Source organism: Neofelis nebulosa, chromosome 2 (genome assembly GCF_028018385.1).
Source record: "Neofelis nebulosa isolate mNeoNeb1 chromosome 2, mNeoNeb1.pri, whole genome shotgun sequence".
NCBI lineage: Eukaryota > Metazoa > Chordata > Mammalia > Carnivora > Felidae > Neofelis > Neofelis nebulosa.
In genome coordinates this window covers 215167317-215181223 of record NC_080783.1, presented here as the reverse complement: position 1 = coordinate 215181223, position 13907 = coordinate 215167317, and the positions used below count along the sequence as shown (strand labels likewise).

General features: G+C 47.3%; 1 protein-coding gene across 4 annotated transcripts in view; it reads left to right on the top strand.

Annotated features, from left to right (window-relative positions):
* Window positions 1–13907, top strand: part of UBE4B (ubiquitination factor E4B) — a 125913-nt gene that overhangs the window by 101751 nt on the left and 10255 nt on the right. For all 4 annotated transcript variants that reach the window (XM_058719153.1, XM_058719152.1, XM_058719155.1 and 1 more), the window contains 3 exons: window positions 6840–6966; window positions 8892–9036; window positions 13741–13875. In XM_058719153.1, coding sequence (XP_058575136.1) covers window positions 6840–6966; window positions 8892–9036; window positions 13741–13875 — 407 coding nt within the window. The remainder of the gene's footprint in view (window positions 1–6839; window positions 6967–8891; window positions 9037–13740; window positions 13876–13907) is intronic.

Sequence of the window (13907 nt, the reverse complement as noted above, 5' to 3'; positions counted from 1 at the left end):
TCGGAAACAGGCTCCAGGCTCCGAGCCGTCGGCCCAGAGCCCGACGCGGGGCTCGAACTCACGGACCGCGAGATCGTGACCTGGCTGAAGTCGGACGCTTAACCGACTGTGCCACCCAGGCGCCCCTGTCCTTCCACTTCTGAGGGTTCCAGCAGTCTCTCTACCTCCTTTTGCCTTTGTCACTGTTGCTTTGTAATATCTAGTAAGAGTCTCTCTGGGGTGCCTGGATGGCTCCATTGGTAGAGCATGATCTATGATAGAAGAATCGGTAAACTCTTTTTTTTTTTTTTTTTTTTTAATTTTTTTTTCAACGTTTATTTATTTTTGGGACAGAGAGAGACAGAGCATGAACGGGGGAGGGGCAGAGAGAGAGGGAGACACAGAATCGGAAACAGGCTCCAGGCTCCGAGCCGTCAGCCCAGAGCCTGACGCGGGGCTCGAACTCACGGACCGCGAGATCGTGACCTGGCTGAAGTCGGACGCTTAACCGACTGCGCCACCCAGGCGCCCCAGAATCGGTAAACTCTTGATCTATAGGTCAAGTTCAAGCCCCACTTTGGGTATAGAGATTACTTTTAAAAAAAAAAGAAAAAACAGTTTCTTTCCTTCCCAGCCTACCTGTTATCATCTTACACCTAAAGTTAAGTAGATGAGCATCTTGAAGTTTTGTTAACATCCTCACTTTGACAACAGCAGAGAGCACTCCTGGGTCAGAAGCCTCTTCCTGGCTCCCCAGTCCTCCTCTTTCATTCTTTAGCCCTGGTGGGGCAGGGCCTCCCTCCCTGGGAAAGAGGGCCATTCAAGTGCAAATGATGAGTTACACGTGTACAGGACAGGACCTTATTCAGTGCCTTGCACATATCAGACTTCGTTGAAGATAATTCTGCATTTCTTTTTTTTTTTTTAAGTTTATTTATTTTGAGAGAGAGCTCAAGTGTAAGTTGGGAGGGGCAGAGAGAGAGGGAGAGGGAGAGAATCCCAAGCAGGCTCCATGCCATCAGTGCGGAGCCCAGTGAGGGGTTTGAACCCACGAACTGTAAGATCGTGACCCGGGCCAAAGTCAAGAGTCAGACGTTTAACCAACTGAGCCACCCAGGCGCCCTGAAGACAGTTCTGCATTTCTTAAAATAGCATAAGGGACCTCTTTTCACCTATTTGTTTTTTAATTTATTTTTTAAGAAGAGACTACCTAGTTGTAGCTAATAACGTAGTTGCCGAGAAACACATTAACCTGCAAATACCTCTTTCATTTCCCCCATAGCTAGTGGGCAGCTATGAAACTCTATGAGAATGTAAATTGGTAAAACCTTTCCGGAGGGTAATTTGGCAGTCCACACCAGAAGCCCTAAAAATTTACAGATCCCGCATATCAGTCAGGGTCCAGTAAGGAAGACAGAAACATGCCAGTTATTTTCACAGAATTGAGTACGTACAGAAGGCCCTGGAACAATGTGGGAGTTAGGAGCACGCCCCACACGATCAAAAATCTACATTTAACTCCCCCAAGTTCATTATTAAAGCCTACTGTTGACCAGAAGCCTTATCAAGAACAGTCAATTGACACATCTTCTGTATATGTATTAAATGCTGTAGTGTTACAATAAAGTAAGCTAGAGAAAAAGAATGTTACAGAAAAATTGTAAGGAAAATACATTTACAGTCCTGTGTGTATTTTTATTGAAAAGACCACGTAAGTGGACCCGTGCAGTTCAAACCCGTGTTGTTCAAGGATCAGCTGTACAAGGACCTGGGCAAACGGAAGACAGAAAGGCAAATAAGGGACTTTGGGGTGAAAGGCAGAGCGTAGGTGCAGAAGTGGCAGAGCTGGGGGCACTGAGGCAAGAGGCTGCAGGTGGTGAAACCTAGCGGCGCGGATGAGGGCTTGGCCAGGCCTCTCAGCAATGACAGCGGCCATCTGGCCTCTCTGAGGGTGTGCAGGCTGGCTAGTGCTGCGAGCCCTGAACAGAGCTGGAAACCGGAAGCGGCCGCTGGGCAGGAGAACCTTTGCTGACGGGAGCAGCCAGTCTAACCCCCAGGTCCAAGCCCCTTCTCTCCTTCAGGTTTCCGGTTCTTGTGCAGCGCCCCCTGTTGGCGAACCCAACAGAGGGCCAGCTGGCCAGGGAAGCCTGCAGAGTCCCAGCCCCAGCATCGCAAAGCCATGAAGGGCGGATTGGGGGCTGAGGGACAGCAGCTACGTAAACAGCTCACCCTTTTGAATATGAACTTAATTTCTAGTCATCTGTTCTACGGGGAGAATTGTAAATGTACATATGTGTTTATAGTGATCATTACTGTAGCATCATTTACGGTGCAGTATAGTGAAAATTCGTAAAACTGCCTAAATGTCTGCCAGCTGTGGATAAAGTAAATTAGGTATCCGATAGTGGGTGTCTCTGAGCTGTGAAAGATGATGTGTTATTTACAGTAAATGGTGAAGCGATTAAAGACAGTGTCCAGTAATGAAACAGTATGTACACAATGACCATGTGTTGGTGCCCATGTATGTGATGGAAAACAGTGTGGAAGAACAGATGCCAAAATATTAACAGGGAGTCAGTTACTTTTGAGTGGTACACCTGTGAATGGTTTTCTTTCTTTTTCTTTTTTAAAAATTATCTGCACTTGGCACACCTGGGTGCCTCAGTTTGTTGAGCATCTGACTTTGGCTCAGGTCATGATCTCCTGGTTTGTGGGTTCGAGCCCCACCTCGGGCTCCACGCTAGCAGTGTGGAGCCTGTTTGGGATTCTCTCTCTCTGCCCCTCCCCTGCTCACTGACTCTCTTTCAAAATAAATAAACTTAAAAAAAAAAAAATCTGAACTTAATTATTCTCCAGTAAACATGTATTGTTAGTATTAAAAACAAAAGTTGTTTAGTTAAGTGTATTTTTAAAATTTTTTTTATGTTTATTCTTGTGAGAGAGAGAGAGAGAGAGAGAGAGAGAGGGAGGAGTGGGGGAGGGGAAGAAAGAGAAGGAGATACAGAATCCGAAGCAGGCTCCAGGCTCTAAGCTGTCAGTGCAGAGTCTGATGCGGGGCTCAAACTCATAAACCGCAAGATCATGACCTGAGCCGACGCCAGACACTTAACTGACTGAGCCATCCAGGCGCCCCTAGTGAAATGTGTTTTATACTCAGTGCCCTGAGCCTGTCACTGGGACTTTGGGATAAAGCATGGGGGCGGAGTATAAGCTTGTGCCAAGGGCCGGGCTTCTTCCTGGGAGACCAGTGCTGGTCCTGGTGGAGCCCCACTGGTAGGATCACAGGGACAGCTGGATGAGTGGTGTTCTCCCATTCCCTTTGCCACCGGGCAGTGTACCGTCTGGCCCTGGACCACACCTGCAGTCCTAGATAGATGATACCCGCACTAATAATAGCTGCCGTTTATTGAATACTTTCTAATCCTTTCACTTAATCTGCACAGCCGTCCTCAAGATGGGTCCTATAAATATCTCCATGTTACAAATGAGGAACCTGAAGCTTAGAAAGGTCAAGCAGCTTGCTGAAGGTCAGCAGCTAGTGAGTGGCAGTAACCTCTGCAGTTGGGACCTTGGCACAGGTGCTCCTGACTGCCGTGCCGTGACTGCTGTGGTCACATGGGACTGGTGCCACGAGAACCCTGCAGTGGGGCATCCGAGGCAGCCCTCCACTCGTGTCTGAAGCCCATAGTAAGACCTGCTGACTTGGGTCCTGACTCTTAGGCGTGAATTAGAGATCGCTGTATGGAACGAGCTCCTCTTTTCTGCCCCAAGAGACTCTCTTGGCGTAGGAAATGCTGAAGATCAAGTTTTTATTTCAAAAAGAAAATTAAACTTCAAAATCAGAGTATTTTATTTGAATCAGCAGTCAGTTCCTTAAGGAGCAGCGTTCCCCACCTGGCTACTCAGAAGCTGGAAGAACACTGATAACTAAGACGTATTTCAAGACTGTCCTCTTCCCCAGGCTGAGCTGCATCGGCAAAGCCAGCATTAGCCCTAGTAGATTCACTCACTAATTCTACAAAGGTTTATGAAGCTCCTATAGTGTGTCAGCCCTGGTTTTGATGCTAAGGCCTAGTGGTGAAGATGTCACATAATCGCCGCTTTTGTGAGTCAGGCGTTCTAGTTGGGAGACGGACGTTGAACCAATAAATAAGATCCTTTCAGACAGTGGGTGTGGGAGGAGGGCATGATGCTACTTTAAGAAGCGTAGTCAGGGAAGGTCTAATGACACAAAAGAGTGAATCACACGAAGGTCTCAGCCACAGTGTGGCAGACCACCAAGACAGCACGTGTAAAGGCCCTGAGGCCTGGGCAGTTTAATGAACTGAACAAGAAGACCTGCAGGGGGGAGCATGGTGAGTAGTGGGGGAGTGAGGCCAGCCAGTGTCTGGTTCATTACAGACCTCTTAGAACTTGGACTTGGGAAATAGAACTTGGGCTGCTGCAGTTTTGCGGGAGCATTAGGAGTGAAATTTATAAAATGTTGGGAGAGGTGTATATTGATCATAAGTTAACAGTCATTACCGGGCTTCTGGAGCGCTCAGGATGTGGTGCGGGTATGATGGGCGACTTCAAGGATACGAGACGCTCTGTATCAGCCCCCAGTGTCTTTCCCAAATAGACTGTGTTGAAATCAGCTCTCCACACTTTATTTCACACTTTCATACAGTGAATAAAATGACACTTAGTTCATTGTAAAGAAAGTTTGACCTCGTGAAGATGTGTAAGTGCTTTTAGGTTTTCGTGTATGGTAGGTGTTACCTTTTGCCTTTCATTTTCAAATTCTTGTCACAAAAATATGTTCTTTGCAAAATATAGAAAATGCCAAAAAGAAGATTAAAGTTATTGATAATCTCTGTATTCAGAATCTCCGTTAACGTTTTGCTCTATATTTTTTCAGCCAACTTACATATATGTAAATTGTGTGCATGCGTGTGTGTGTGTGTGTGTGTGTGTGTGTGCACGGCACAGGCTTTAAATATGACTGGCCCCATTTGGTAGCCTGTGGTTTTCTTTCTTCCTTTATTTTTTTTGTAATTTTGTTTAATGTTTATTCATTTTTGAGAGACAGAGATAGAGCATGAGCGGGGGAGGGGCAGAGAGAGAGAGAGAGAGGGAGATTCAGAATTGGAAGCAGCCTCCAGACTCTGAGCTATCAGCACAGAGCCCGACTTGAGGCTCGAACCCACAGACTGTGAAATCATGACCTGAGCTGAAGTTGGACGCTCAACCAGCTGAGCCACCCAGGCGCCCCGGTAGCCTGTGGTTTTCACCTATGATATCACAAATACTTTTTCATGTTCTCTGTTGGGCATTTGCATTTATATCTTTTCCCTAATACAAAAAGTATTTTAAAGAGTATCCTGGGAGATGTTTGAACATGCCAGCGTATGTTTTCTGGAATAAAGTTGGTGGGTCAGAGAGATGGGCTTATCGATAGCTTGTGATACGGTGTTGTCACAAGCTTGTGATACAATGTTGTCACATTGCCTTCAAGGGATCGTATTGCTGTTCATTCCCACCAGCAGTCAGAGAGTAACTTTCTCCCACATGCTCACATGGTCTTTTTTATAGTATCTGCCAAGTTGATAGGTTAAGAAAAATGGCATCTTATTCTAATTTCCGTTTTTAACTTTTTCGTGAGCCTTATTGTGTTTACCTGACAGCTTTCCCTTTTTTTAAAACTTGTCATAAATTCAAGAACATCTCATGCTTAAGCTATTTGTCTTTGGAAAACTAAGCTTGATCTTTGTTCCATTTTAACAATATATGGATGTTGGTAAATGAACGATGAATACATAAGGTTTTACTATGCTTTTCTGTACTTTGGTAATGTGTTTGAAAATGTTAATTATCAAAAGTATTTAAAATAATACAAACATATTACAAACATATTACAGGTTTGGATCCAGGCCACTGCAGTAAAGCAAATCTCAGAATAAAGAGAGGCAGATTAATTTTTTGGTTTCCCAGTGCATGTGAAAGTTATGTTTATACTATAGTCTGTTAAGTGTACATTTTCATTGTGTCTAAAAAGCCAATGTATATATCTTAATTTAAAAATATTTAATTGATGGGACGCCTGGGTGGCTCGGTCGGTTAAGCATCTGGACTTCAGCTCAAGTCATGATCTCACGGTTTGTGGGTTCAGGCCCCACATCGGGCTCTGTGCTGACAGCTCGGGGCCTGGAGCCTGCTTCCGATTCTGTCTCTCCCTCTCTCTCTGCCCCTCCCCGCTCACGCTCTCTGTCTCTCAAAAATAATTTTTAAAAAATGTTAAAAAAATAAAAATCTTATTTTAAAAAATAAAAATATTTTATTGCTAAAAATGCTATCATCTAAGCTTTCAGTGAGTTGTAATACCTATCACAGGTCACCGTAACAAATATAATAATAATGAAAAAGTTTGAGATATTGAAGGAATTACCAAACGTAAGACAGGAAGTGACCAAATGCTGTCGGAAAAATGGTGCCGATAGACTTGGTGTGACACAGGGTTGCTACAAGCCTTCAATTTGTTAAAAAAAAAAAAAAAGATAAAATGAGGTAGGCCTGCAGTCAGATTTAATAGGTGTGTGGCCCCTAAGAAAACTTAACCCATTTCTTTTCTGGTCATTGGCGAGTTGATGCTATGCTGGTGGCATTTTCGAGCCCGATTCGTTTTGGTATCGTGTCACTGCCAGAGCTTCTCTGCGAAGCTTGTGTCTTTAGAACCACCTCATACAATCTCTGTCTTGCCCTTACATACGAGATACAGGTGCACATACAGATTCGTATTCACATCGTGGCCACAGTAACTGACTGCTTTTTGAAAGGTAAGACTGTATCCATCCTTCAATGCCTTTGTCTTTCTTCTTTAGATGTGGAGCATACCGGAGCCACCAGCGAGTTCTACGACAAGTTTACCATTCGCTATCACATTAGCACCATTTTCAAGAGCCTTTGGCAAAACATAGCTCACCATGGCACCTTCATGGAGGAATTCAAGTGAGTATCTGGCCCCTGATACTCTCAGAGCAAGTCACAGCTTGCTCTCTTGCAAACCACAGGTAGGGTGGCTGCTCAAAAGCTTTCATAGCTGGTTCTTATTGACTGTTTGCTTGATCTCAGCCTCCTTTAAGTTTTCTAGGTGGTTCTGGTACATGACAGCAGGGTTATTGAAATGTCTGTGCTGGCCAGACTTTGCTGAACTTTAGATTTGTTGACATACTTCGGGATGGTATGTATACATTAAAAAGAAAGAATTTATAAATATTCGGAGATGATGTGTTAAGTGTCTTTTGCTGTTTCTGTGATTACGGTGTGAAGCGAAGTTGTCAGAATGACTGGAACCAGATCTTCGAATGTTCTGGAATCTGATGTCATGCTTTAGATGAGAAATGTTAGGAAGACTTTAGATTTGGAAGCGGTCAGGTTGGGGTTATTATTTCCAATGTCATTCTTTGTAACAAGGCCCTAAACCTTGCCTAAGGACCTTTCATTACCTACCTGGAATTTTAGTGACTACTTTAACCCGGACTTTAGTAATTTTGTTTAAATTACTTAAAAAAATTTTTTCTTAATGTTTATTTTTTAGAGGGAGAGACAGAGTGTGAGCAGGGGAAGGGCAGAGAGAGAGAGAGGGAGACACAGAATCTGAAGCAGGCTCCAGGCTCTGAGCTGTCAGCACAGAGTTCAAACTCACAAACTGTGAGGTTGTGACCTGAACCAAAGTCAGACACTCAACTGACTGAGCCACCCAGGCGCCCCTCGTCTAAATTACTTTAAACAGAAAGGTGCTTGAGAAAGAAAATAGATGAAAATGTTGAACTTTCAAATTATTCTTAAGAAATTTTATCCCATCTACTTGGATCTTTTGCAAACCATATTAGAGCTTTGATTAAATCCAGTTGTCGCTTGTTAACTAAGTCACTAGTCGACAATATTTGTTAGCCGTTTGCTAGGTAACTTTCTGCAGAATGAACTCTTTAAGCTAATTCTTTTCGTGAGTTGCTCTTCTGGTCAGAATTATGTTCCAGCAAACCCTGGCACAAGTTTAGACCAGACAGGCCCACGGCTTGATTTGCATGGTGCTGAGTTGGGAGTGGTCTTCCTGAACTTGCCTTGTTCCTGAAATCCAGGCTTCCTGCCTCCTGATTACGCAGTGATAGATCCCGAAGGGTGTGTGGCTACTCTTTTTCTCTACTAATCTTGCAGTTATGAAGCCTAACGGTGCACTCAAATCTCCATGCACGAGCGAGCCCTCCGTTATAACGGGATATGCAGGACAGTTTTACCGATTGGAAGCTTCAAGGTCTAGAAAGTGAATTAATAGCCTCCTTTATCAGTGTTACAGCTGCCGACTTTTCTTCAGCGTGTCTTTCTTTATAATGAGGAATAACTGTATGAGTAATTCTCTTGTCCCGCATACGTGGGTAATTATTTATACTTTCTTTGTATCTTGGTGAGTTTAAGCATATTTTCTAGTCTGGAAGAGTGTCTTCTCGACTTCAGATCATTGAGAGAATGAGCCAGGGATGTGTTAGTAAACCTGCTCTTTGAAGAGGTGGAGAAAATTCAGCCTTTGCTGGTTTTCTCGGGTGTAAATACTTCCACCGTGGCTAAATTCAAGCTGCCAAGGGAGTCTGCTCACAAAATTCTGAAATACTAGTAACTGGCTCTCATCAACCGTGCAAGGTGCCTCCGGCACACCACTGAAATGAGCTCATCACAGTTAATTAAAAGGAATAGCAAGATCCAGGGAGAGACTCCGTAGTCCTTGACCTCCACAGTGCTTGAGTGCTGGCCCGGGAGGCAGTCTTACAGGGCCAGATGGTTGGCATTTAGGGCAGAGGCCCATTTTCCTCGGGATCTGCTGCGGCACTTTGCTTCGGCAAGAGGTCTGACCGTGTGCAATGTAATTGCCTTTCCAGTTCGGGGAAGCAGTTTGTGCGCTACATAAACATGCTGATAAATGACACGACGTTTTTGCTCGACGAAAGTCTGGAGTCTCTGAAGCGGATCCATGAAGTGCAAGAAGAAATGAAGAACAAAGACCAGTGGGACCAGCTGCCCCGGGTGAGGACACGGCGCAGGCGCTCGGACGGCGGAGCCGGAAAACCGCCTCGGCCCCCGGGCAGGGCTCTGCCCGGGGCCGCATCCGTGGGCCCTGCTGACTTAGATGTGACTTACTTGTCATTGCTTGTCACCTCCCACCTGCGGGCTTCCGTGAAGTTGACCCGGGTTCAGGGGAGGAGTGAGCTTAAACACTCCATCTAAAGCTAAGAAGCGCCTCGAGAAGTCTTTCAATGTGCATTCTCCTGCCTTCTTAGTTTTAAAGGGCTTTTTTGGAGAAGAGCTTTTATTGTCTGTGGTGTTGATGTCAGTTTATGAAAGTAGGAAATAAATCTCTAGAATTCTGTGCCAGACAAGCATTTGATTCGCTCACAGCATCTCCTTTAGACAGCTGTGTGAATCATGCAGCATTCTGGTGGGGTTTTTTTTCCTTCTGGTCGATCTTGGTTTTATATTTGGTTATTAATGGAAGAGAGGTCGTTTTGCCAGGTTCCACGACATGGTGACATGGTGACGTGACAGCACACTGGCACGCTTTTCTGACACTTACTGCAGCCATTTAGACGGTTCCCCGATCAGTTACTTCGCTCTTGACAACTACTGGGGACTTGGTATCTTGGTTCCTTCTGTTCCCGGGCTCAGAATCAGAACTGCTTCCCCAAAGGAGTTCTCCTGGGAGAGGAGGGAGGACTGTTGTTTCTTTACTGGCGATAGCATTCTCAGCGCGAAAATACTGTCGAGCTTAATGCCGCACAGTCAAAAAGTATCTTAAGATACATAAGCACATATGAAAGCACACTTAGGAAATGTTTTTATTCCAAGTGTTCCTGCAGCTGTGGTGAGAATTTTACGACTTGCTGTAGCTTAGCCAGCGGGCTTACGCTACAGACCGAAGCCTTCCGGGGGCTTTGCAGGGCCTGTGAATGCTGGATGCCCGAGTCCAGGCCGCCACACTGCTGGACCCCCTCTCTTTGTATTCTTGAGATAACGTGGTGGTTGTCTTCTTTTTCCTTGGCACTGCCCTGGCATCCGCTGGAGTCTCACCTACCGTCTACCCTCGCGTTCGTTTCTAAACACGCTTTAAACTGTTTTTCCTGTGGTGCCTCCAAAGCTTCCCTCCTGCGCCTCCCCATCTCCCCCGGGCGGGAGTCGGCCCAGACCTGATGTTTCACGCCTCCCCACAGTAGCTCTCGGAAGTCCTTCCAAGCTTTTCTCCCATTCCAGTCTGTTGGCTCCAATCTGGACCGGTCCCCGGGCCCTTGCAGAACATTGGGCAAACAGATGAGGCCTAGCCGAAAGAGGTGCAACTTTGGAGCCGAGGGCACCTAGGTTTGAGGACTGATGCCACCACGCGTTCGGAGTTCCTGAATCTGTTTCCTTGTCCCTGAAGCAGAGATGATCTCTGCTTTGCGGAAAAACTAGGAGGAGGGATGGTGGATGTCGCGAACCCAGCTCAGCACTGGTGCTCAGGATGTGTAGCTCTCCTTGTGTCATTTGCCTCAAGTCATTCTTTCTGTCCAGAATTCTCTGCTTGCCGTTCTTATGTGTGAAAATCCTACCCATTCTTTACACAAGGCCTTGTGCAGGTATTCCCTCATGGTTGGACTACCCCAGCCAGAGGCGCCCCAAACCCTCCCCTTGCTCTATACTTCTGTAGCGCCCGCTCGGTGTCGCTCGTGATGCTTGTCTTAGACCAGCTTCTGTCGTAGGTGTTGGGATACGGGTCTGTGGCACATGGTCTCATTCACGGTCGGTGCTCAATAGCGTTTGCTTAGGAGATAACTCAACAGTTCCTATTGATTTTGCCGTGTCCGTGGATGAGAAAGCGGCATAAATAATTTCAGTCAAGTGCTATTTCAGAAGTACGTCTGTTTGATTTTGAAGTCCCTTCCTGCCACCCACCTCCCTGCCTGCTGCTCCCATCTCGCCATCCTCCGAATGCTGGGGGACTCCGCTGCCCAGCCCTCAGGCTCCTCCCCTCCTCTCTCCGCTCTCGCTGCCGAGGCTGGTGTTTCTCAGGTGCTCGGTGGAATTTCGGTGTGGTAATAATTCTTTATTATGGAAGACCGCACCATACGTCGTGGGACATTTGGCATCTCTGGCTCACGCCCATTTAATGCCAGTGAATTACCCTCCTGCCCCGAGTTATCAGGCAGCCAGAAACACTCCTGCACGTGGCCTGATCCCCCAGTTGGAAATCACTGCTGGGTGATATCATCTATTCCCAGCGGCTTTGATGGTCGTTATTCTAAAGATTCTGGACGGGGCGCCTGGGTGGCGCAGTCAGTTAAGCGTCCGACTTCAGCCAGGTCACGATCTCGCGGTCCGTGAGTTCGAGCCCCGCGTCAGGCTCTGGGCTGACGGCTCGGAGCCTGGAGCCTGTTTCCGATTCTGTGTCTCCCTCTCTCTCTGCCCCTCCCCCGTTCATGCTCTGTCTCTCTCTGTCCCAAAAATAAATAAAAAACGTTGAAAAAAAAAATTAAAAAAAAAAAAAAAAAAAAGATTCTGGAACATGTCTCCTCAGTTCCTATCTCTCCTGACGCCAGACCTGCTTCACTAGCTGTTGACTTGCTCCTCTGCCCGGTGGTCTCATAGTATCCCTTGACGAGGGGGGGGCCACATCTCCTCTCCAGGTCTGCCCAACCTCATTGAGGGACAGCTACATTCTTTTTTTCTTTTTTTAACTTTTTTTTAATCTTTATTTTTGAGAGAGAGAGATACAGAGTATGAGTGGGGAGGGGGGGGCCCAGGCAGAGAGAGAGGGAGACACAGAATGTGAAGCAGGCTCCAGGCTCTGAGCTGTCAGCACAGAGCCCGACGCGGGGCTCGAACTCACAAACTGCAAGATCATGACCTGAGCCAAAGTTGGATGCTTAACCAACTGAGCCACCCAGGCGCAAGGGACAACTACATTCTGTTGATTGCTCTGACCCAACACTTTGGAGTCCTCCTTGATTCTTCTCTCTCAGCAAGTGCCTCAAGGCTGTATCTTTTTTTTTTCTTTTTTTTTTTTTTTTTTTAATTTGAGAGAGAGAGAGAGCGCACAAGCAGGGGGGCGGGTCAGAGGTAGAGAAAGAGAGAGAGAGACTCTTAAGCAGGCGCCACTGCTCAGTGCAGTGCCCAACATGGGGTTTGATCCCATGACCCTGGGATCATGACCTGAGTTGAAATCAAGAGTTAGACGCTCAACCGACTGAGCCACCCAGGAGCCCAAGGCTCTATCTTGAGCTATACCCATGTCTGACCTCCTCTCTTTCCCCTACCTCTAGACCGTCTCTCTCCTGGCTTGCTGTCGTCCCTCTCACCGGTCTCTCGCCACCTTTATCGTGTCCATACCAGAGGGATGCTGTTAAACCTGTTTGCTCGTTATCGCCGCTTGACTCAGAACTCTTCCCGGTTTCCCTTCTCACTCAGAGTCCAGACCAGAATTAGAGTGGGCCCCTGGCCCCACCCTTTTCCTCTTCCCTCCCCCTCCCCCAACCACACAGGCCTTCTTGCCCCAGATTTCTGCTGGCTCGCTTCCTTCAGATACCCACTTAAATGTCACCTTCTCAGAGGCCATCCCCGACCGCTTTCTTTCTCATTCTGCTCTATTTGTCTCCATCACTCTCAGACTTACCGTGTATCTGGGAGCATGTTTGCATACTGCTTATCTCTTCCCTGCCCTGCAGTCTGGGCTCCGTGAGGCTTGCGGGCCTCTTGGTCACGTTCTATAGTCTTATCACCAGAGCCGAAAGGTGGGCCTGGCCTGGAGGAGGGCCCGGACACCAGGTCTGGACGAGTGCATGCGACACACAGACGCGCATTGCACTCATTCTCACTCCATTGTTCTCGTGTCTTCCTGCTCCAGCATGTTGCGTAAGCGCAGTCTTGACCGAGGGGCAGCGGGCAGGCCACCCAACATCGTTGCAGAACCTCCCCCAGGCACCCACTCAGGGCACTTACCCTAGGGGCACTCGTTGGGGGACTTCAGCTGTCCTGGCTCTTGCCCCTCCCCCTCCACGTAAAGTAAATCAGCCTCTGAGCCGTGATGTAAGGATTTCAGTCTTCCCTGATGTTTCTGTGGCTTTTCTCCATCCCAGAGCCTTCAGGGCCCCACTTGCTTTCCCCATGACTCAGAGACCTTCTCATCTTGGTTCCCAGCCCATGGCAGAGTTGAAGGACAAGGACGGTGCCGGAGGCAAGGATGCTGACCGTTGTCGGGGCTGACACCCTGACGAAACTCAGAACCTTTTAGCGATCTGTAGGCGCTCCATGTAGGGGCAAAACCTATTGGCCGCGGTGTCGGAGCAGAACACGTCCATGTTCTCACAATAATGATGGCTGCCAGTTGTTATTAAGGGGAACGAGCTCTCCTTCGTTAGCAACCACGTGTATCGGGTGTGATGAAAGAATCAGTTATTTCATCCCGCACAGAACATGAACGTGACTTCTTTTATCATTGAGGAAACCCAGTCGCGTGGAAGTGAAATAATGGGCCATGGTCACCGTACTCAGAGGCCTAGAGAGTTCTGATGCTGAAAGGAATGAACTGTACCTTATCTGGAAAATTCTCTGCTGTGGGTTGTTCCCATTCCCTCGGCATGTTGGCTTTGCTGCGCCCTTGTCCCATTAGGAGCGGACTGTATTTTCCATCACGCTCAGCGTGCCAGTGAGCTCACGGCCAATACTGACCTTGGCTTGGCGTCTGCTCCGTGTTTCCTATAGGATCAGCAGCAAGCCCGTCAGTCCCAGCTTGCTCAGGACGAACGTGTTTCACGCTCCTATCTCGCCCTGGCAACAGAAACCGTGGATATGTTCCATATCCTCACCAAGCAGGTCCAGAAGCCATTCCTCAGACCGGTGAGTGGAAACTTCGGGGTGTTTGTTTTGCG